This window comes from Microtus ochrogaster, linkage group LG2 (assembly GCF_000317375.1).
Source record: "Microtus ochrogaster isolate Prairie Vole_2 linkage group LG2, MicOch1.0, whole genome shotgun sequence".
In the NCBI taxonomy this organism is placed as follows: domain Eukaryota; kingdom Metazoa; phylum Chordata; class Mammalia; order Rodentia; family Cricetidae; genus Microtus; species Microtus ochrogaster.
The window spans coordinates 17103962-17128767 of record NC_022028.1 but is presented as its reverse complement, the minus strand read 5'-3'; the positions used below and the strand labels follow the sequence as shown (position 1 = coordinate 17128767).

The following is a 24806-nucleotide window of genomic DNA, read 5'->3' as shown; positions in this document are numbered from 1 at the left end:
TCAGCAAGTGTGGTTTTAAGATTATTTATACACATTGACTTGTTAAGGTGGCATTTGTTCTGTACAGAAATAAACTTAGTAACAATGTGAATACTGTTAATATTTTCTTTAGTGACCCCAGACCTTTTCCATCCTCTCCTGAGTAAATGACTTTGTCTTACTGGTTAGGGGAAAGTAATTTAATTGTTGAACTACAAATACCCACTGCTTTCCTCTCCATTGGAAAGGGAGTACAGCTTTCATTTTCTTTTTCTGTCTGCTCTTCCTTCCTTATTACTTAACCATCTATAAGTTACCTGTATCATTCTCACTTATGCAGCATAACGTCTCAAGATAGAACACTTTTTTACTACCTAAGTAGAATTGAGATAATTGAGTATTCCAGGTATAGTTGCCTATGACAGTCTCAAGGGGCAAGCAGATGATAATAGAGCAGTAGTTGAGCTCAAATTGGAAAAGGTTATTGCTAATTCTCTGAGTAATTACCTCACAGGTAGACACTTGTCAAATGGAATTGATGTGGGTGCTTGCTAGTAACAGTATCACATAGATTATCAATAGACTTAGATTTTTATGACTATTCAGTATCAGATTAAAGTACTTTGATTTTCCCCATTGTACTGATTTTAAATTTATAACACACCCAATATTTTTAAAATTAATTTTTGTTTTTGTCTCTTTCTAGTTGTTGGTCTTGACGATATTATGGATGAAGGAGTTGTTAAAGAAAGTGGTAATGATACCATTGATGAAGAAGAATTGATTTTACCTAACAGGAATTTGAGGGACAGAGTAGAAGACAATTCAGTGAGATCACCAAGAAAATCACCTCGTTTAATGGCACAAGGTAATCCTCCCCAAGAGGTTAAGCTAGAAAGTCAGATGCATAAAACGTGTTAGGTTACACACTTGCTAAGCAGATTATCTATTTATTTATCCATCCACCTACCTATCTACCTACCAACCAGCTGATCAATATGGTCTCTTAACAGCCCAGGCTGATTTCGGACATCCTGTGAAGCTAAGGCTTGCTCTGAACTTCCTATCTTGTTAACTCCATTTCCCAAGACTAAAATTACAGAAGTATTCTAGTCATGTCTGGCTTGAAAGATTGTTTTTCAAAATGTATTTTGTGGTGTTTTAAATTATTATTGTTTTTGAGATTTTAATAGTATTTCTCCCTTCCCATTCCTCTATCCAAACTCCCATATAGCCCTCCTTGATCTCTTTCAAATTCATGGCATCTTTTTCATTGATTGATATATATGTGTGTGTTCCTAAATATACAAATACCTCATGCTCAGTCTGTATAGTATTTCAGGGCTGACCATTTGGTATTGGATAAGCAATTGTTGAGCTCTTACCTGGGGAAGACTATTTTTCTCATTTTCAGCATTTTCACTTGTTCATAGTTGTTTGTTGAGGTTGAGGCCTCTTGCACTTGCCCCTGTCTATATTAGCATGTCTGTTGTTGCTGCCCTTGTTCAGCTCATCTTTAGTCAGTCATATTCATGAGATTTTATGGTTGTAGCTTCTGATATTACTAGGATTGCAATCTTAGAACAAACTCCCAGATCTTTGGGCTCTTAGTGTTTTTCCTCCCGCTCTACTGCATTTAAGTGACACAGTTCTTTTGTAAGTGTAACCATCAGGACTGGGCTCCACGACTGTGTTTTGTTTGGTTGTAGTGTTCTGTAGTGGTCCTCATCTGTTACAAAGAGAAGGTTACTTTAGGCGTGAGTGCCACACTTATCTGTGGATATAAAGTCACATACTTAGAATGTACTTAGGGATGATGCTGTTTTTTTGTAAAGTGGTGGTTGTAGGTTCTACTGCAAGATCCTTGGCTTCAGTAACTAGCCCTGAGTTTTTAGTACTAGACATAATTACCTTCTTGTTAACTGAGTCTTAAGTCCAATTAGAGAGCTGTTTGTTACTACCAAGTTGTGTGTGCCAGTACTGCATCCTTAAGGTTATGTGCTATGCTGGTCGTTGATGTGGCTCATAGCTGTCATAACCGGGTAGTACTATTGGTTCCTTGTTCCCTCCTTCAGAAGCTTGCATAGCACCATCTGCTATCATGAAAGCTGTTCCTCAGAGAGGAGGCGTTCAGGCCAGTTCTAGCTCAGGGGCCTCTGGACCCTGTGTCTCAAGTGCATGGTATACCTTCAGCAATAGGGACCTACCTTCCTCTGGGTGGTAACCCAAAGTAGTAACAGTAGGCTATAATGTTCTGGGAGTCTCCCGGATAACCCTAACAACTCAAAAAAGGGATTCTCAGACCTTGTGTTAGGGGTTTTGTTAGATTGTCTTTGGTTCTGGGAGGGAAACTTTTATTTAAACTATACTTTTATTTAAACTATGTATGTATACTTAAAAAATATTTTTTCACAATTTCATAAATGCACATATATATGTTACACATTAGTCAGTCACCTCTCCCCCACTATCATCATCATCTTAGTTCTTTCTGCTGCTGGAAACACTTCTTGTCTTCTTGCCTAGTCTTTTTCCTACTTTAATGTCTCTATTTTTGTATCCACAGCATTTAATTCGGGTTGCTTTCATGGGCATGGGTGGGGAATAATTTATGTTAGCAAGGACAAATTACCAAAGGAAGTGATTTGAAAGTGATTCCATTCACTTATTAAGATGTTTTTCTTTGTTTTGTTTGTGTTTCGATGTGTGTGTTGCATTGCTATATGTGGGAATCTTGTAGAATCTCTTTCCCACTATATTTAAAAAAAATTTCATAACATGAAATCTTGGTGTTTGGTATGTTTGTTTATTTAAGTTACCTAACACCGATTAGTTTCAGAGTCTGGAAACTATTGTTCAGTCCTGGGGGTTTTCTAAATTTCCTTTACTCATTTTCATTTGTCAACTCTTGCATTCTGGAATGTATTATCTGATAAAAGATGCTGGCCTTTTATTTTCTTTCCTTACATTTTCCTATCTTATCTTTTTTACTTAATCTTTTGAAATTGTTTTATTTTCCTCTGACTTTTCTGTCCTCATGTTCAAATATGTCTTTGTTTTGTTTGGGGAATGGCTCTGATGGTAGGGATGCATTCTTCTTCTTTTTTTAGTGTATATTAATAGCTTTTGTCTTTAAGTGCTCATACCTTTTGTCTTTAGGAAGATAATCAAAATGTTTTAAAGTGTCTCATTTCCTTTAGTAGTTTGTTTTCTCCATTTTGCTTTAAAAGAGAAAAGGAGTTTTAGTCTTTTTCATTTAGAAACCTTCCTTCCCTCATTTTGTAAATAGTTTTATTTAGGAATTGCAAGAAGTCAAAGAGCTAAGCAAACTTCAAATATACAGAGATTTTGTACATCACAGGATTCGTCACTGGCTTCTGCCAGAAAGATTCACAGCATTAAGTGGAATTTTCTTGGGTTAGTAAGTAGGACTGCAAGCTGAGAGGACCGAAGTCATTTTGTCGCTATGCTTGTTTCAGAAGTAGAGCAAGTGCCTGCTATCACAGCGACACAGTGAGGGAAAGTGGTAAGGGTCACTAAGTCAGAAATCAGTGTTTCAAAGAGGTGTGGAAGGAGATTGGGAATGCTAGAACAGAGGAGCAATACTTGTACAATCCCATATTTCTAAAGATGTTTGACTCTTGACTCTTCTCCTGCTTCAGTGAACAAACACTGGGAGCTTGTAAGTGTGTGGGCTGAATTTATGAACTGAGTGTTACTTGTTCTTTGAGAAATGTCTCAACAGAATTCAGGTTATTTCTCTAGTATATTGGCATATTTTGGTACCCTGTGAGGACAGCTGATGGGAATATCTCAAAACTTTCAGTATATGTAAATTCTCTTTGTCTCACAACTATCCTCAGTGTCTCGTATTTATACTCCTTAACTGTGACATTACTAGTCTAGAAAAACCCTTTCTTACTCTAGGGGATAAGCCATCAGTTTTGGGCACGATGTTGGTGAATTTGCTAAACTTACCAGTTTATTAGTGTTGGTTTCAAGGATACTACTTTTCTTCTTCTTCTTCTTCTTCTTCTTCTTCTTCTTCTTCTTCTTCTTCTTCTTCTTCTTCTATTTATTTATTTTATAGTCTGGCCACAGTTTCCCTTCTTTCCTCTCCTTCCCTTCCCTCTCTTTACCTCCCCTCTGCTACCCCCCCCCCATCCACTCTTCTATTCAGGAAGAGGCAGGCCTCCCATGGGTATCAACAAAGCATGGTCTATCAAGTTGTGGTAAGACTATATACACTTCCCTTGTACTGAGGCTGGGCAAGGCAACCCAGTATGAGGAGTAGGTTCCCCAAAGCTAGCCAAAGCATTAGGGATAGCCCAGCTCCCATTGTTAGGAGTTCCATAAGAAGACCAAGCTGCACAATTGTTGCATATATGTAAAGGGCCTACGTCAGTCCCATGCAGGCTCCTTGTTTGTTGGTTAAGTCTTTGAGTTCCTATGAGCCCAGGTTAAGGGATATTACGTCTTAATTGTCTCTTGTTTGAATTATAAGATTTGTCATTGTTTCCTGTTGTTCTTCATTTTCTGTGGATTCATATCTTTTCAAAAAGATTCTTTATTGTAGCTAAGGGAATAAAGGTTGTTGTTATAATTTCTTTGAGATACATGTGTGTTTGTGTGTGTATAATATAATAATAGAAAGGCAAAAAAGGCAGTTAAGAGAAGCAAAAGTAGCTTTATCCTTCACTTAATAGATAAGTTTGCTATTAGAAAATAATATTTCATTTGGATACCTTCTGAGTCAACTGCTGCTCTTCTTTTTTTTTTGTAACCACTTCAAAGCCAAAGGTTTTTTTTTTTTTTTTTTTTTTAATTTACTGTTTTTCAATGGTTCCATTTCATGGATGTATAGAGTTCAGAACTTAAATGTCTTCTGATACAGAAATAAAATTTGGGGAGTTATTTTAAAAATAACTGAGCATATAATGAACAGTTCATAATACATTAATTAGTGTTTTAATTCTGATTTTATCTTTTTGTGTTGTATGTGCATATTTGTGGGTGTATGTATTCACCAGTTGTGTGAATATGAAGGCCAGTTGTCTTTCTCCATCGTCTTCTACCTTCTGTTTTGAGTCAGAATCTCTCAGTGAACTTGAAACTCCTTGATTGAACTAGGTTGGTTGGTCAGTGAGTTCCAGGGGTCTAGTCTCAACAGCCTGTCTTACCTCCAGCACTGGAATTACAGACTTCCTTGCTCATCTTATATAAAAGAGGTTGAGAATCTAAACTCAAGTCCTTGTGCATGCATAACAAGTACTTTTTTGACTGAGCTATCTCCACAGCCCATAATTTTTAAGTTGTAGAGTGTGTCCCAAATGTCCAGATAATGTGAGGCCTGGAGGGAATAGAAAGGGTCGCAAAGACTGGATGACTGTGTATAGTTTATTTTTCAACGGGACACTGAAGAGTGAGACTGCTGCTGTGTTACACCAGGGCCTGAAGTATCACCTGGGATTGCTGCGGGTGGAAGGACATTCTTTAGTAGTTTCATCCTCCGACGATAAGTGACAAGTTGGGGGAAAAATTCAAAGCAGTAGCATGGGATTTTATTTTGAATGGGGAACTTTAAAAGAAATTGATGTGTTCATGTGAATTTGATTTAGAGGAACAAGATAAGTATAGTTTCATGCTTCTATTTTGAATTTTAATTTACAAATTGCTTTTCTGTTTAGTGAATTTTTAAAGTTTTGTTTTTTGGTTTTTTTTTTTTTTTTTTCCCCCAGTTCTTTTTTACTGTGTGTTTTTCCTTTCTCTAGAAGATTTGTATCAGACTCAGGGGAAAGGGGGAAAATCAAATTTAATAGATTCCACTAGGAGCACTGTTAAGGAAGTTTCTTTACTTTTTTAAAAAATATTTTTCTTATTATACATCTTTCTCAGATTAAGTTACTGATTCTTTTAGCAGCAGTCTGTATATGGTACACTGGTATAAACTTTAATTTCTTCTTTAGGAATAGTGTAGGGACTGGAGATGTTTATAGGTAACTCTGTTTTAGAGTGCTTACCTACCTAGCATGCAGAAACCTGGGTTTTAGTTGTGCTAACAGCCTATTAAGTCTCAGCTTGTAAAAGTGAAGGCAAGAGGATCAACTTCAAGGATCATCTTAGAGTTTAAGGCTAGCCTTAGGCTATAGGAGACTAGTCTCACTTAAAAAATAACTTTAAAGTAAAAGGAAAATATATTAAAATGGAAATTGGAAGTCTTTAGCAGTTATTTCTTGAAACAACAGATATTGTTTAGGATACATGGTTCCATTTGCATTTAAGGCTTTATTGGCATTTGGACTTATAATGGCAATTGGACATAACTTGGTTTTATATAATTAGAAATATTTGCTATTTAGGAATATGAGGTAATCTTTCTTTAAGCAGTTACTAGAGGTAATAGATTCTCATTTTGGTTACTTTGATTTCCATCTTTTACTTTGTATAGAAGAGATAATTTCAAATTAGATGAGTCTGAAGTTTGCATTTCTATTTCTTCTGCCAGAATTCAAGAGATTCTGATGAATGTAGTTAACATTAAATTATATATATTAATGTATATGTGATCATCATGAGTAGCTATCAGTAAATTTTTGCTATTTTGATAAGGTAAGTTTCATAGCTCAGAATGAAGAAACTATATTCTAATCTCTACTGAAATAAAAACACACAGCAAATAGCTAAGTTTTTATTTTATTTTTATTTTATTTTTTTCTCTTATGATAGAACAAGTAAGAAGTTTGCGACAAAGCACTATTGCCAAGCGTTCAAATGCAGCGCCTCTAAGCACAAAAAAGCCACCTGGGAAGACTGTATCTACCCCTAAAGTAGGGGTGAGACCGTCAGAGAGAAGTCACAGTAAAGAAGAACTTCACACATCTCTGAAATCTGAATACCCCAAGGAGAGTAGAAGGAGTAGCCGGCATGCTGAGCCAGTCAATGTGGTGCCAGAAGTCTCAGCATCTTCTGTTGATTCTTCAGTGTCGCCTTGTGTTGAAATGAAGGATGAAGCTGAATTGAATCCCAAGCGTACATGTGATAACCAGGGGGAAGTAAATGTGCCATCTCATGAGTTAAATTGTCCACTTCTTTCAGAGACTTGTGATAGTATAGAAGAAAAGAAAAATGAAGTTCTGATAGAATGTAAACCTAAGAGTGATCGTAGCCCATTGTTTAAGTTTTCAGATAAGGAAGATGAACAGAATGATCTTGTTTCAGGTGAAATGGATGACACTATTGAAGATAGGGGCACAATGGGAAAACTTGAACAAGAATTAGAGGAGATAAAGCTACCCTGTGAAGATGACCAGATGACGGAGGAACCTGTATCTTCTGATGTGTCTAGTGACTCTGTCTGTACAGATAAAAATAAGACAGAAAAGAATGAACTGGCTGAATGTAATTTGGAATTGAAGAATACCGTAGGTATTGTTGATAAAGCTGAAGACTGTCTTCCAAGAAGTCAAATGGAAACATCGGGATATTGTGAGGACATGGGATCTAGTGATGTTCAATTGCAGAGTACAGAGTTTAATAAATCAAATTTGGAGGAGGTTGATACTTGTGCATTTGAACCAGAAACTAGTACTTTGGAAAACACTGTTTGTGATGTTCCTGACCAAAATTCAAAGCAGTTGAATATTACTCAAAGTATTAAAATAGATTCTCATGAAACAACAGATCTTCAGGATGATATAAGCGGTTTAGAACCCAAAAATGTAAAATCTAAGCACTTAAAATCTACAACTCATTCTAAACAAAGTATGACCACAGAGACTCCAAGAAAAACTGCTGCAGTGAAGCATGAAGTAGTTCATAGCAAAACTAAATCTAATGTCAAGAGTGCGAAGCGAAATGCTGACGAACCAGAGCCCCAGCATGATTTTCAGAGGCCGGCCAAAGTGAGGAAAGGACAACTTGATAAGGAGTCGAAGAGTCTGAGTTGTAATTCTGGGGTGAAATCTATGAAAAGCCAGTCTCATTCTGTATTGAAAAAAACCTCACAGGATCAAAATGTAATGCAAGTTTCCAAACCTTTAACTCATTCTCTTAGTGATAAGCTTCATGGTCACTCTGGCTGCTCTAAGGAGCCTCATCACCCTGCACAAACTGGACACTTGCTGCATTCCAGCCAGAAACAGAGCCATAGGCCTCAACCGCAGGCACCAGTGAAAGTCACTAGCCATGTGAAGGATGAGCATGAGCATCCAGGCAGTGAGCATCTTAAGGAGGAGGATAAACTGAAACTTAAAAAACCAGAGAGAAACCTACAGCCTCGCCAAAGGAGAAGCAGTCGAAGTTTTTCTCTGGATGAGCCTCCTTTGTTCATTCCAGACAACATAGCTACTGTAAAAAAAGAAGGGTCAGATCAAACCTCCTCAGTTGAAAACAAATATATGTGGACTCCCAGCAAGCAATGTGGGTTTTGTAAAAAACCACATGGCAACAGGTGTGTGTGCGTGTGTATATGTGTATGGGTGTGTACACTGAGAAGCTTGTAGGATGAGGATTGAGATCGGTGTGAGAACTTTCTAATATGAAAAGAAATTTGATATACAAGACTTCTAAAAGCCCCATACCAATCCTGGATAAATGATAGGAACCTGGAGCCACTGAATTTACAATCAGATCATCATAGGATATTTTTTAAAAGCTTAGTCTGACCAATAGCTGATGTGCATGTACATGTTTTATCATTGTAACCAGTTATGATTTAATGTCATTGCATCTGATAAAATTCAAAATCAGAATTGTCATACTGCCTCAGGACTGGAGGTTATCTGTCACATTATTTGACTGCAGAAGAACTAGTAATAAAGTGTGAAGGTCATAATGGAATTGCTAGTTTTCTTTGAAGCTGTTGTTTTTTTAAATGATGCACTTTAAACCCAACCACTACCATTTCAAACCAACAGATTTGAGCTGGGAACTAAAGTCAGTAGCAAAAAAGCAACCGTTAGATCACCTAGATGAATTTTGTATCTGTTATGGAATAGACTGAAAATGTTTTTGGAAAGTTTTAGTAGTTTAAAGAATTTGTGAGTTGTAATCTTTGAAAATTTTAGAGTTGACTTTACCACTACAATTATAGGGTTGTTTTGGACTCCATTTCTAGTAGCGAATGACAATGCCCCATCCTCAGTGTTTCTTTATTTACTTTCTTTGAGAAAGTACAAAGAAGGAATGAAGTTTCTACTATAGTTGCTACTCTAGATGGTGCTGAGCAAGTGTTCACGTTGCTGTTGGGTCTTCTGTCAACAATTATACATTAAAGAGAAAATAAAACGTGGACAAGTAAAATGACAGTTACCTTTCTACTCTTGTCAGCTCACATAAGAAAGACACTGAGTTTAGAGAGAGGCAGTCAGTAAATGATGTTGTGTACATAATTTCAATTGGAGAGGAAATGGGAAGTTTTAGGGTTGTCAAACCAGATTTTATACCAGAGAGTTGCTTTAATTTTTTTTTTTTTTGTTTTGAGACAGAGCCTGTAGCAGAGCCTATTTTGAAGCTCAGTATGTAACATGTGCTGTCCTTGATCTTGGGGTGGTCCTCTTGACTCAGCTTTTATGTACTAAAATTGTTCGTATCCTATTTTAATGTCAGGAAGTACTTTTTTAAAAGTAAAAGTATTTTCTTTTTTTTCTAATGTTTGAATATAATGCTACCTTTATCCCAGTTACATACTTCTTATGGCTTTTATGTTCATGATACATTTACATCTTCTAAAGGAAACTTACTCTTCAGATCTCAGAGACTTAAGGATTAAATTGTGCTTTTTCTTGTCCTTTTAATAAAAGCCAGCCCTTTGTCTCTTAGTATCTTCCAAAATTCATGGCACTGATGTCATGGGTTAGAAAACTTAGCAACAACTTTGGCATAAGAGTTAGAACCCGAGTGCAGTATGCTACAGTTGCTTTTTAATAGATAAATTTTGTCTAATGGCCTAGTCTTCAGGAATCTACCGAAGCTCTTTAGTTTAGTGGTGGCTGTTACTTCATAGCATCAGCAGTTAATTTTGTGAAGGTAAGGTTACATATTCTGCTTATACTTTTTTTTTAGCGTAATTTTTGAACCTGCCTTATAAAATATGGACTTTATTTGCTTTAGTCTGGAATACAGCTTAGAATGTTAGCTGTGGGGACTGGGATGTTGACCCTCTGTAATTGATCTTGATGATTTACATTGGAAACAATTTCTAAATTAGTTCTTCAGACACCTTCAGTAATTTTTTTCAGTCTGTGAATAAAGAAACCTAAGTAATTGGTTGTTTTTTTTCTTATATATTTAGCTTCACCACTGTACTGTTACATTGTCCTTTCATTCATTGAATACATAAAACATGCTTTTCAGTTTGTTACTTTCCACATTTAATGTACGTGTAAAACTATAGATTTACTAGGAAAGTATGTAGAGTGTCTGATTTTATATATTAGTCACACTTGTGACAGTAGAGTTAATCAGTATTTTACACAAATTGCAACTTGGGTTAGCTTCTTATACATATGTCCAGTTAAATATTATGGTTTGTATGAAGAATTCTTCATGGCATAATGTCCTTACTTTCTTATGTCCTAGAGACAGTAGTTCTTTTAATATAGTGCATTTTTTCTTAAATTTATTTTCCTGATGCAGAAATGTATCAAAATTATTCATTTTACTTTTAAAATAAGACCTTTGTTTATTTTTACTTAAATATGAATTTAGAACCTTTTAATTAGAAGGCATTTTGAATGGAAGTTTTCTGAGTCTCTTCCTATTATCTACCTTGGGTTTCTCTTTCCTTCTTTGTTAGGAAGATGTTTTGTAACTTTAATTTGTAATGCATTTTCTTGACCCTAATTGTATATTGGACAAAATTTCAAAAACAAGGAGCAAAAAGTCTACTTAACAACATTAATTCATAGTGTTATATTTAGAAAAGAACACTTAGTTCTGAGGACATAATTCATTAGAATAAGTAATTTTGGTTTTCTTATTTTAAGTTTTGTAGACTATTTTTCTTCGCGGACTAGGTTTACTATTAAGGAGATTTAATGTTTATGTGAAATAGAATCTTCAGTTTAGAAGAGTGAGTTTATACGTAGTGACAATACGTTCTGGGCTGTCACTTCTATTACCTATAGAACTATAGACCTAGTAGAACTAGTAGAACCTGTAACACCTTCAGTGTTAATTTGTGACCCCACCACTTTTTATTTGTTGTTGTGACTGCAGATGTTCTTGGAATTAATTCTATAGTTTACTTTAACAACTGAAGTTTTCCGAGAATTTTTTTTTTCTGACTCATACCAAAAAGAATTAAAATTAGAAATAGTTGCTTTCTATTATTTTTCAGTAACTAATTTTTGTCTTCTGTCTGTATGTGAACATATAGTAAGAAAAGACAATCAGTATTGCTGCATTTTTTCCACTTACTAATTCATACTGATTTACCTGAGTTAACTGATTTAGAAGCTCTACATGGAATTTATTTTTACACAGAAACTTACTATTTTCCGTAAAGAAACTTCTCTTGTTATTCAGAAATTCAAGGATAGGACAAGAAATGGAATAATAGTTGTTTATTGCCCCACTGCTACAGATTCTGGGCTCTGCTTCCTAACTCTGCCCCCTTGTCCTTGTGTCTTTAAAGCAGCATGATAGCCAGAAAGAAGGAAAGGTCTATCCATCTCTAACCCTCTTCTCTCCCATTTCCTGTTTATGTCCTGTCTTTACAGAAAGTTTTTTTTTTTTAAGTTCATGGTATTTAGAAGTTTTGACTTTAGAAATTGGTTTTAACAGTTGTAATTGACTATATTAGATTTCTCCCACCCTCCACAACCCCAGATGGTGGCTGGGAGTTTTTTACCATTTTTTTGTTTGTTTTTGTAGAATTTTTTTTATTTTAATGCATTGTTTTTAAAAGCAAACCTAAGATCACATCTTTAGATGACATGAGATTTCTTTCAAAATATGTCAACATTTGAGTGTAGGCATTTCCAAAGTAAACTTGAAATCAGTTATGATGAAATAATTTGATAAATTTTATGATCGTAGGTCAGTGAGATGGCCTGGTTATGTGTCACTTTACAGTGTTGTGTAATCTGACATTTAAGATGAAACCATTGCAGACTTGCCTTGAAGTCAATGCAGCTGTGGTTATAGAAGAGAAGTGACCACCAGTTTTCTTTCAGAATCTCAAAGCTGTTTATATTAGACAGTTGGTTTCAGGAAATAGCAATGTGTGTACTTCGTTTGGAGTAAGGAAAGAACATTAAGGTATTAAAAATTAAAGAATTCTTCAAAATCCCTACCCTGTGGAAGAGCTACATCATTTGAAACATCACAAAATCATCAAAAATCTCAAACAGAAACTTACAAATGTTACCTTGTTTAAATGCTCTCTCATCTTGTGAAGAAAGGTATTTTTTAGTTTTTCTTTTTTTTTAATTTTTTATTTATTTTTTATTGAAAAAAATTTCCTCCTCCTCTTAGCCTCCCATTTCCCTCCCCCTCCTCTCCCCCCCCCCTCCAGTCCGAAGAGCAGTCAGGGTTCCCTGCCCTGTGGAAAGTCCAAGGTCCTCCTTCCTCCATCTAGGTCTAGGAAGGTGAGCATCCAAACTGGCTAGGCTCCCACAAAGCCAGAACATTTTTATCCTTATTTTTCAAACCAAGAGCATCATAGGGAAAGTGAAGGCTGACAGCACTGGCAGCAGATATAACCATTGAGGATAAGTGTCCAGTTGTACTAATTTCCTTAAGACTCAGCAGCAGTAGTTGGGCAGACAGAAACACACACAGGATAAAAAGAATGAAAAGCTACTGTAGACGAATGGATGGATTTGGTACCACTTTTAAAACACCTCCTAAATGTCCGAATTTTGTTATTTCCAACATGAAAATAGGAACTTGGGTGTTTTTAGAGTTGGGGCATTTCACCTAGGCTAATTTTCAGCATTTCATCCATTAACATTCCATCTGTTAGACCACACATACTTTAAAAAAGGAGTAGGATGTGTTTGGTGGTGCCACAAAGTGCCAACATGATAAAAGGCTATCTCTAAGTTTCAGATACCGTGAATTGCCAAAGTGAAAGAGGAAAAGGGGATGAAATCTGAATATCCAAGTGTGCTGATAATATTGCTGCTTATGTGGTCTTGTCTGATTTGCCACTTTGTTCCTAAGTAGTTGCAAATATTCTTTAGGTGAATGACCGGGCAGTGGTGGTGGCACACACCTTTAATCCCAGAACTCGGAGGCAGAGGCAGGTGGATCTCTGTGAGTTTGAGGCCAGCCTGGTCTACAGAGCGAATGTCAAGACAGGCTCCAAAGCTGCACAGAGAAACCCTGTCTCAAAAAACCAAAAAATAAATTTAAAAAATTAAATATCACATCTTTAGGTGAATGACAATTTTTTTAAATTAAAACTTCACACTGGACTTGACTACTGACTCATGAGTAGTCAAAGTAGAATGCAATAAAGGAAAAAAAATTTCCACATTTGAAATAAAACCTAAATGTGAATGCATCTATTTTAAGATAAGAGTATTGTTTTTGGGAAATGAGGTAATAACCTCAAACACATGGGCATTGACTAAGATTCATTCCCAAAAGTAAACAGATTTCTTCAGCTGAATCAGTTTGACACTTTGGACCAGAATGAAGAATGATTCAGGTTACATACTGGCTAGTAAGAATGAAAGAGACTTTCTTCTATGGTTTTTTACTTTTTAAACATTTTTTTTTTTTTTTAGTCAAATCCCCCAGTTTTCTGTATGATATCAGCTCTAGGGTGGATTGAGGATAAGATCTCACACCTTGCCCTGCTCACTGTTTCTGTTTTTGCTTGGTTTTATGGTGTTTTTGTACTACGGGAGATTGGTTTTCACCCAAAACTGACTTGTGTCCTCATTTCTATCATCCCTTAGTATCTTCTATCCGTTCTAGAGAGGAAACTCTCCTGATTTAACAGTTTATATTTTCATGGGATATTCCTTCAGAACTTGCTTCATGTTGAACTATTGCATACATGGAAAGTAGGAGCAGTAGCTAAATACTGTTTTCACTTGAATATTGTTTTTAATAAATTACTTTTCTGCTCCCCTCAGGTTTATGGTTGGCTGTGGGAGATGTGATGACTGGTTTCATGGTGACTGTGTCGGGTTAAGTCTTTCCCAAGCACAACAAATGGGAGAGGAAGACAAAGAATATGTTTGTGTAAGATGTTGTGCTGAAGAAGACAAAAAGACTGACATACTAGACACAAGTATTTTGGAAGACCAAACTACATTTGAAGCCCACAGTGAAGAGAAAACCATGGAGTGTGAAAAGCTCGGGTCATCGAAGCACATGGTAGCCAATGATAAAAGCAAATACATGAATGATAATGTAAAGCACAAGGTCAAAATTTTAAAACGGGTAAGCTTTCCAAAAAGTACATTTATTGTTTCAGAAGCTTTATATGGACCTAAACGAGTTTCAAAAACTTCTCTTTTGCTATTATTATAATGTACATCCTTATTTTTTCATAAGACTGAGTTTTTTTGGGGGGGCAATTTTTTAGGGACTTTGGCATTTTCAGCTTTTTTGTGCTAAGCTGTAGTTTTATATTTGATTTTTGTTTTACAGTGTTTATGTACCTGTATGACTAAGTACAAATTATGTTTACAGAGTTTTTGAAACAACTTTTCAATCTAAATACTGATTTTTTTTTTTTTAGGTAAACCATTTTGTATTTTCTTTAAGAATTAAAAAAAATATAATCTTTGATCTCATTTGCTTGGAAGTCACTCCTCCCACTTCTGCTGTTAAGCTGTAGACTTCTAAAGGTTTATTTTCCCTGATCTTTTTTATCCTTTATTTAATTATGTATCTATTTATGTACTTATGTATTTATTTTGAGGCGGGGAGGGGGGTTCTCTGTGTAACAGCTCTGGCTGTCCAGGAACAAGCTCTGTAGATCAGGCCGGTCTTGAACTCACACATAGCCACATGTCTCTGCCTTCTGGGTGCTGAAATTAAAGGCATGCACCACCATCACCCGGCCCTGATCTGACATTTTAAACCGCTTCTAAAAGTATTTTTTAAACAAATTCTAAAATATATATTTAAAAGAAGAAAAATATAAAGGGTGTATTGTTCTATCCAGTTTTTCTTTCATTACCAGTGATTTTTCTTATTCCTGATTTATAGTAGAATCCTGATGAGGAAAAAAAATATAGTGGCAATAAGTGTATATGAATAAGCAAGTGTCATCTAAAAGACAAAGAAAACACTTAATTTTAGAAGCTGAAGGAAGCACTGGAAGCCTTTGGTGTAGCCATTCAGATCTGTTAGTAAGCCACACATTGCTTGGGGAGAAGCTGCAGCTTCTGTTTTCAAAAGTGAGGGAGCACAGCTCTGTTAGAAAGGTCTGCAGTTGAGCTGGCATCGAACTCTGCAGTTTCCGAGCACAGCCAGGCTTTCTGCTGTGCAGGGAAGATATTTCACCAGAGCCTGGGTGTCTCGTGATGGCCTCCTCCATAGTTAACTGACTCAGCTCTGTCACACGCTCCTTTTTTTTTTTGGTCTAATCTTGGTTGATTTCCATTTTGTCAAATCTTTTTGACATTTAGCATTTCTGTCTGACAGGATGTTTGGAGAGTTAGATTTTCTTGGTTAACATAAAGTTAATTGACAATATGGCTGAGTGCTATATTAGTGTTTTGTAGTATGTTCTCTGAAAACTTCTATATGTTATTGTTTTTTTTTTTATAAAGATTTATTTATTTATTATGTATACAGTATTCTCACTACTCTGCCTGCAGGCCAGAAGAGGGCACCAGATCTCATTACAGATGGTTGTGAGCCACCATGTGGTTGCTGGGAATTGAACTCAGGACCTTTGGAAGAGCAGGCGGTGCTCTTAACCACTGAGCCATCTCTCCAGCCCCCATGTTATTGTTATTTAACAACTGTTGGTTTTTGTGTACAGTTTCTTGTCTATCTGGAAATGTATCTTACTATATTGTCTTTTTGTCTTTCTTACTTGAAAAGACGTTATAGAACATTAACATCGTTAATGTTTTCAGAAATTCTAGAAGTTGGTCTGAATTTATAGATGTGTGTTGCATTCTGCCCGTCTTTGCTCGGTTTTCTTTTTGATGGTGAACTCTATTCTTTGTCCACCCTTTTTGTCTTATTTTAATTTTTTTTAATCTCTATGTAGTCTTGGCTGTCCTAGAACTTGTAAGTCAGGCTGGCCTCAAACTCACAGATCTGCCTGTCTCTGTTCCCATGTACTGTTATTAAAGACATGTTCTGCCACACCTGGCTGATGGTGAACTCTTGAATCTTCGGATCAGTCTGGTAATTTACAGTGTCTGCTTTTCACATCACCAGATTTCTATGTTGAACTATTTGTTGTATTTTTGTTGTGTGCTAGGAATGTTATTACCAGACCTGTGACAGTAAAACATGTTCCTGGGGCTAGGCAGATGGCTCAGCAATTAAGAGCACTGCCTGTCTTGTTAGAGGAGCCAGGTATAATCCCTAGTGTCCACATGGTGGCACAGTGTCTGCAGCTCCAGAGCTGTGGGCTCTGACATCTCTTTAAGCCTCCACAGGCATGGTGCATGCATGTGGTGCACTTGCATACACGGCAAAGCATAAGTAAAAATTTTGAGAATTCCTACATTAAAGAAAACATCATGTTTCCACATTTCGTATTTTATTTATCTGTACATGGTTATTCTCCCTGTTTTTCAAGATTAGTGTAGTGTAATTAATTTATCTGAGAAGCCTTTTTTCACTAGTAATTATTTGTAGGTTTCAATTTAGGAACCAAGTAGCAAGGACACTGATGGTACCCAGGGAGTAAAAATAGCTTATTGACATAGTGTGAACTGATTCTTCAGAAGTACTGACAAATGCAGATGCTCAGTGTCTGCATTCACCACAGTTACAGCCAACTGAGGACCTTACCACCTGATCTGTTTTGTCCTCCTTTATAGGATGTTAGGTGTTTTGTGCAAAGTAGGTGCTTAACAAATAGATTTTGAATGAAAGAATGACTTTTTGTTTTTTTGGTTTTTCGGTTTATTTTTGTGTGTCTTAAGACAGTTTAGATGTTTGATGACTGAAAATTGTTTCCTCTCTACAGCTTGTGTGTTAGTTTTAGTTTCTTTCACTTATATATTATTGAGGTTTCTCTTATGTGGTAGTTTTCATTTTAATGAAATAAATCCCATTTTCCAGGAGGCTGGTGAGGGAAAATCTTCATCTGACAGTAGAGATAATGAAATTAAAAAATGGCAGCTAGCTCCTCTTCGGAAGTTGGGACAACCAGTTTTACCTCGGAGATCATCAGATGAAAAAAGTGAAAAAATACACAAAGAATCTACAACTGTTACTTGCACAGTAGAAAAAGCATCAAAATCAGGTAATGACTACTAAGAATTATGTACCATATATTTAGTTTATTTCATAGGTTAGTGTATCATGGACATTTTTTTTTTCAATGAACATTTTAATGACAGTTAATGACAGCTCACAACTATCTATAACTTTAGTTCTAGGGGATTTAACACTCTCATACCTATGTACTTAAAAAATAGATAATAAAGTAAAATATTTTTGCCAGGCGGTGATGGCACATGCCTTTCATCCCAGCACTCGAGAGGCAGGTGGATCTCTTGACTTCCAAGCCAGCCTGGTCTACAGTGACTTGCAGGAGAGCCAGGGCTACACAGAGAAACCCTGTCTCGAAAATAAAATAAAAAATAAATTGACTATATTTGTAATGAAAAACATTGCCCCAAATTTAGGGGATACTAGTGAAGCTAAAAGACCTTAGCCCCATCTTCCTGGCCTTTTAAGTATTAGTGGAAGGAGACAGACAATAAACTGACAAGTAAGAAAACGGTATCAGAAGCGTTAAGAAAAAGCGTGGAAATGAGATGGTAGAGTCCCAGTTGTGGGGAGAGAGCCGGGGGGACTGATTTAGGAGGGAGATAAGTTGTGAAATTTGGAGAGTATAAGACACTGAAAGAGAGATCCAAGGTCAGGAGCAGTATATGTAGACTTAGGAATAGGCTAGTACTAGAAGGCAAGTTCAAGGAAATGATGGAAGATGGTTCAGTTTATTTTCAATATGTGTGAAACTTTTGGATTTTATGCTTGGGAGTAATAGATGACCTTAATAGTTTGGGTCTGTAGGCCGGTAGGAAGGGAGGAGTACACTCATAGCAGCATCCTGTAAAAGAAATGAGAGTGGCTTGTTGCACAGGTACAGCAGACATAGTGAAAATGTTCAAGGTGAGATGACTTTTACAGTAAGTTAACAACAGAACTTGACAGGGGATTAGTTACAGGCAGATGAAGGAAGTGGGGATGATTGGATAGAATTTTAGTTTCATTTAATGAGATGAGAAAGAAAAGGACTTGAAGGAATATTTAAAAGTTACTGCTTTAATCATTATAACTTTGAACATTTATTAGATATCCAGAGCTATTGTATGAATTGGGAACACATCCATCCATAGCTATTATTTAAAATCAAAGATTTTAAAAACAGCTGTATAGTCAGGGTTTTCCCGTCCCACAGCCGCTCTCAAGTAAACATGCTGAGACTTACATTAATTATAAATGCTTGACCAGTAACTCAGACTTATTACATATACATCTGCATTAATACTGTTATGCTCAGGTTTCTTGTCCCCAATAAATTCATGGAGCCGGATTTCTGATGCAAATTACATGAGGGTTTTTTAATAATATTCAAGCTTAAGTTTGGACCAACACCTTTCCAGCACCCCAGCATGGGATGGGAGGAGAAAGTGTGGCAGGGAGCCCTGGGAGCATAGAACTTTTAAAGGGGAAACCCCGTAATCACGGAGTTCACATCCTGTTGTCTTGGGATTAGGTAAGAAGGACATCTGATACCATTTGCCAGTTTTTGGGCAAAAACCTAACAAAGAGCCATAAATTACTGACAAGGTATCTTCAAGGATAGGATGCCTCCTAGGAACATCTAGCCCTCATTAAATTTTATGATCCTGCTCCCTATCTTCTTAATTGACCATTTTTTAGGGTATCTGTTCAGATTTCTGCTGTCACAGCACATTTCTGGAGCTGAGATCTGCTCATCCCCAGCTCGTTACATGGCTTAAGATGAAGCCTCTTCTTTAAAATGGAGTTTGCAAAGTCAGATCCTCACAAGACAAGTATATACTGTGCATTGTACATAAGTCAGCCAAAGATGAATTTTTTGTTATGTGTTTGAGCAGTAAAATATGTAATATATCTTGTAGTTCTTTTAGGTTTATTTCTTTATGTTTGTAGCCTGGATTTTCAGGGGTTCTTTCTCCATCAAACCAGATTGTCTTTAGCCAAGAATGAATCCAGAGCTTCTCAATTTCTATGGAAATAAAAGCATAACCTCTCTTCCAAAGAAACATACCTTTTAGCCGGGTGGTGGTGACGCACGCCTTTAATCCCAGCACTCGGGAGGCAGAGGCAGGTGGATCTCTGTGAGTTCGAGACCAGCCTGGTCTACAAGAGCTAGTTCCAGGACAGGCTCCAAAACCACAGAGAAACCCTGTCTCGAAAAACCAAAAAAAAAAAAAAAAAAAAAAAGAAACATACCTTTTTACTTAACATTTGAAGTCAAGATATTTTGAAAATATATAGGTTGGTTTAATCTATCAGCTTTAACCCAGTGTCCCTTACCAACCATTGCTTCTTCCTCAGCAGTCAGAAAATTCAAAGACAATACAGTAACATACAGTATCCAGACTCTGTGTTCTTGCTTTACATGGCTTTTTAAAATATTACTTCCTTTTTAAAGACTTCATTATTTTAAAACTGCAGTTTTTAATTTAATGTGTTATATACTTTTTCTCTTCTCTCTCAAGCCTTTGTACATTTTAAAACACACTATAACCCATTTAGAGGCTTTTTCCATCTGAATCTGCCTTTACTGTGTATCTGTAATCCCTTTCTGTCTGCATGAGCAAAGCTCCAAACCTGCAGCATTCTGGAGGACCTTACACTGGCAACTTTTTAGGCAGCTGCTGGGAGAAGCCCCTGGTGGTCCTTTTGTGAGACTTTGGGAACCAGTATGCTGCTTAGCTCATGGCAGTTGGCAGCTGGCTCCATCTCGCAACAACTGTTGGGAGATGATTTGCACTGCGGCTAGCATGAGACTGTGAGACTAGAAGCTGCATTTGTCTCTGTTTCTCTGCGTTTAGGACTTTTTAAAAAATGCTTTTCAGGTTTTATGTGGAAATTCTTCCCGAATATTTGGACACCATTTGTAGGCAGAGTTTTTTTGTCCTGCAGTTGCTCTCAAATAAACATACTGAGGCTTATATTAATTATAAATGCTCAGCCAGTAGCTCAAGCTTATTACTAACTAGCTCTTAACATTTTAAGTTAACCCGTATTTAGTATTACATCCTGCCATGTGGTGGTATCTATTAGCATGGCACATTCATCTCCTGCACCCTCTGCTTCTGATGGGAGACTTCAGACTCTGCCCTTCTTCCAACATTCTCCTAGTCTGACTCCTACCTAACCTCATTCTGTTCAGCTATTGGCCAGTCAGCTTGTTTATTAAACCACTCACAGCAACATATAGTCACACAGTGTAAAGGAATATTCCACAGCAAGGTAGAAGCAGAGCCGGTAAAATAACCAGCTTTTTTTTTTTTTTTAAACAACCCGGGAATATGAAAAGATCCAGCAAGGGTAATTTGAGAGGTGGAGGCCTTTGAGATGGGGAGAAGTGTACTATGGTGCTGCAAAGCCAGAAGGGAAATGATAAACTGTCAGGTGCTGCTTGGGTATCTCAGCAGTTGAAATACAATATTAAACAAACCTCTTAGCAAAGTAGGTCACTTAACGAAAATGCTTTTAGAGAGCAGTCAGATAGAAACAATTGTAGCATAATTATGTCAGTATATGATGGAGAAACCAGAGGGATTCATTACTGTAACTCGTAGGAGCAGGAATGTAGTGGTAGGTAGAGGTGGCTGTCAGGTTAAGGAATTGTACTTGAGATACTGGCATACTTTTTGTTTTCTAATCTAAGTTCTTGATGCCTTGTTGAAAATTAGTTGTTTGTTTGCAAATATGGTGACTTATTCTGTGTTCTGTTTTGTTCTATTGCTCTGTGCATTTTTTAAAAATGCCAATAGTGTGCTGTTTAGACTCATAAATATTGTAGTGATTTCAGCTTTTCAGCTCAGGACTGTGTAAAATCTTTTGTCATTCACTAAAAATTTTAGAAGTGTCTTTCATATTTTTGTGGTGAGAAAGAATGTCTTTGCTGGTTTTTATAGGAATTACATTGACCATAGATTGCTTTGGATAGATTAAACTTTTCTTTTCTAAAAAAAAGAAACTATCTTTTTTCATTATAAGTTCCCACCCCCTCCCCTCCTCCAATTCCTTCCACTTACCCTCAGAGAGGATAGGGCACGTTGCTTTAGGGAAGATCCGAGGCCCTCCCTACTATATCTATGCTGAGCAAGGTATCCATCCAAAGAGAATAGGTTCCCAAAAAGCCAGTACAAGCAGTAAGGATAAATCCTGGTGCCACTACCCATGACCCCTCAGTCTGCCCCAGCCATGCAACTGTCAACCACATTCAGAGGGACTAGTTTGGTCCTATGCTTATATCTTCCCAGTCCGGCTGGTGTTGGTGAGCTCCCATTAGCTCACTCATAAGTGGATACTAGCTATAAACAAAGGATATTGAGCCTAGAGAAGCTAAGTAACAAGGTGAACCCTAAGAAAAACATATAGATCCTCCTGGAAAGTCAAAATAGACAAGATCACCTGACAAAATTGAGAACGTAGGGGTAGGGAGAAGGGAGAGTAGAAGGGGAAGAGGAAGGAGAAGGAGGGCGAGGAGAACTTGGGGAACCGCATAGTTGAGATGGAGGAAAGACAGAGATGAGAGCAAGGAGAGAAATATCTTGATTGAGGGAGCCATTATGGGGTTAGCAAGAAACATGGCTCTAGGAAAAATTCCCGGGAATCCACAAGGATGACCCCAGCTAAGACTCTAAGCAATAGAGGAGAGCATGCCTGAACTGGCCTTGCCTTGTAGTCAGATTGATGAATATCTTAAATACCACCATAGAACCTTCATCCAGTAACTGATAGAAACTAGGCAGAGACCTGCAGCCGAGCACTGGGCTGAGCTCCCAAAGTCCAGTTGAAGAGTGGGAGGAGTGAGAATATGAGCAAAGAGGTCAAGACCATGATGGGTATACCCACTGAAGAAGTCTACATGAACTTTTTAAAAAAGATTTATTATGTATGCAGTGTTCTGCCTGCATGTGTCCCTGTGTGCCAGAAGAGGGCACCAGATTTCATTACAGGTGGTTGTGAGCCACCATGTGGTTGTGAACTCAGGACCTCTGGAAGAGCAATAAGTGCTCTTACCCACTAAGCCATCTCTCCAACCCTAGAATGAACATTTTAATGGTATTTTTCAGCTTGTAACAAGGAATAACTTTCTCTGTATTTTAATTTCTTTTATCATGGTTTTAAAATTTGACTTAGGTAAATTTATTCCCAGGTATTTTATTTTGTTACGGCTGTTAGCAGTGAAGTTAATTTTCTATTTCTCAGTAATTTTGTTATTGATATATATTCTTAAAATTACTGAGTTGTTGTTGTTTGTGTTTATGGAGTATTTGTTTTCATATATATGACATTATGTCTCCTGCAAGAGAAATAATTTGGGGCTGGAGAGATGGCTCAGCGGTTGAGAGTACTGACTGCTCTTCCAGAGGTCATGAGTTCAATTCCCAGCAACCACATGGTGGCTCAAAACCATCTGTAATGAGATATGGTACCCTCTTCTGGCCTGCAGGTATACATGCAGACAGAACACTGTATACATAATAAATGAATAAATCTTAAAAAAAATAATTTGACCTCCCCTTTTCCTGTTTAGATGTCTTTTATTTAGTTCTTTTGTCTTACTCCTCTGGCCTCAAATCTGAAGCTTTTTTGAGTATCCTGTTTTCAAAAAGATTTCAGTTTAGGGATGTTCAATCAGTAGTAGAGAATATTGGGTGCAGTAAGAGAAAACAAACTGATGTAAGTAGAGTGACTCCATGATAAAAAAAAGTATTAGCTGAGATTCTGTTTCTCAATAAAATGTGAAATAAGCAAATAAAACTGGAAGATAAGGGAGTGTTTTGTTAAGAGAAGGGAAAGAATGAAATGTCTCAAATGGGGTATCAGAGTTCCTGGGAAGATAGGATCAGTAGATGAGGGTATTGTCCAGCAGGAGAGTAAGTGCTAAGCATACAAGGAGCAGTGGTGATCTACTATTTAATTTGATTTTTATTGGAAATGGGGTTATGAAGATAATAAAAATGATAGAATTAAATGGTTTTCAGAATAGTAGATATGTGAAAAATATCATTAATCATCTAGGAAGTACAAATCAGAACTATAGTAGGATATCAGTTTATCTCTTTTAGGAATGGCTATTATGGGAAGGACTGAAGAAAAATGGTACTGTCAAAGTGTCTGCCAGCTGATGCATTATATACATAGAGTTGAAGTCTACTCTTTTTTCTTTTCTTTTGGTTTTTCCTCACGGGATTTCTGGGTATCCTTGATTGTCCTGGAACTCACTCTATAGACCAAGATGTCCTCAATAGAGATCTACCTGCCTCTGCCTCCCGAGTGCTGGAATTAACGGCATGTGGCAAGTCTACTTTTTATTATATGTAGAGTCTGAAATACTGATTTTATAGAAGCTGAGAGTAGATGGGCAGTTTTGTCAGCTGGGAGTCACCAGAGGTTGGAGAGAGTTGGATAGGGAAATTTATGCAATGGCTAAGTTACAAGCAAGAGATTCTGGTATAGTATTATATAGCAAGGTGGTTGCAGATAGTAATGATTTATGTTTCAGAAGGAGTTTAAGTGTGTTCACCATGCATGGAAGTGATAAGTGATGAGATAAATTTAAGGTGACTTATGCATTGCATGGTGTAATTAGTAAGTACAGTTTTTAATGTATATAATTTTATTCTTTATAAAATTCACTAAAGTTTTTCATTTATTTTACATCCCCATTGCAGTTTCCCCTCCCTCCTCTCCTTGTTCCTTTCCCCTCTCTACTCCCTTCCGCCATCCACTCCTCCTCCATCTCCTTTCAGAAAGGGACAGACCGCCCATGGGTGGCCACAAAGCCAAAGCATAGAACATCAAGCTGAGGCAGGACAAAGCTCCTCCTCCTGTATCAAGGCGAGGTGAGGCAACCAGCATGGAGAATAGGTTTCTAAAAGCCAACTCAAGTGCAGGGGACAGTGGGCAGGTCCTGATCCCACTGCTAGGAACCCCACAAACAGACCAAGCTATATAGCTGTTAGTCCCATGCAGAGGGCCTAGGTCTCATGCAGTCTCTCTAGCTGTTGGACTGGTCCAGAGTCTATAAAGATCCCCCTAGCTCATGAGGGTCACCTGTCCTTAGCAAGACTTGTGGAGCTCAGCCCAGTGCTTGGCTGTGGATCTCTGCATCTGCTTCTATACTGGATGAAGGCTCTCTGATGACAATTAGGGTAGTCACCAATGTGATTACAGGAGAAAGAGAGTTCAGGCACCCTCTCCACTATTGCTAGGAGTCTTAGCTGAATTCATATTTGTAGATTCCTGGGAGTTTCCCTGGCACCAGGTTTCTTGCTAAACCAAACTGCCTCCCCCCCATCAATCAAGACGTCTCTTTAATTTTTTTCCTCCTCCATCCCACCCTCACCCTACCCAACCTGATCCTTCATTTTCCCATTCACCCTACCCCCGTCAAATTTATTCTTAAAGATGTACTTTTTGTTGTTGTT

At 37.2% G+C, this 24806-nt stretch overlaps 1 protein-coding gene across 4 annotated transcripts in view; it reads left to right on the top strand.

The window, feature by feature from the left end:
* Window positions 1-24806, top strand: part of Phf3 (PHD finger protein 3) — a 74719-nt gene that overhangs the window by 29352 nt on the left and 20561 nt on the right. For all 4 annotated transcript variants that reach the window (XM_005359885.2, XM_013351066.2, XM_013351067.2 and 1 more), the window contains 4 exons: window positions 686-847; window positions 6706-8428; window positions 14070-14379; window positions 17197-17380. In XM_005359885.2, the coding sequence (XP_005359942.1) occupies window positions 686-847; window positions 6706-8428; window positions 14070-14379; window positions 17197-17380 (2379 nt within the window). The remainder of the gene's footprint in view (window positions 1-685; window positions 848-6705; window positions 8429-14069; window positions 14380-17196; window positions 17381-24806) is intronic.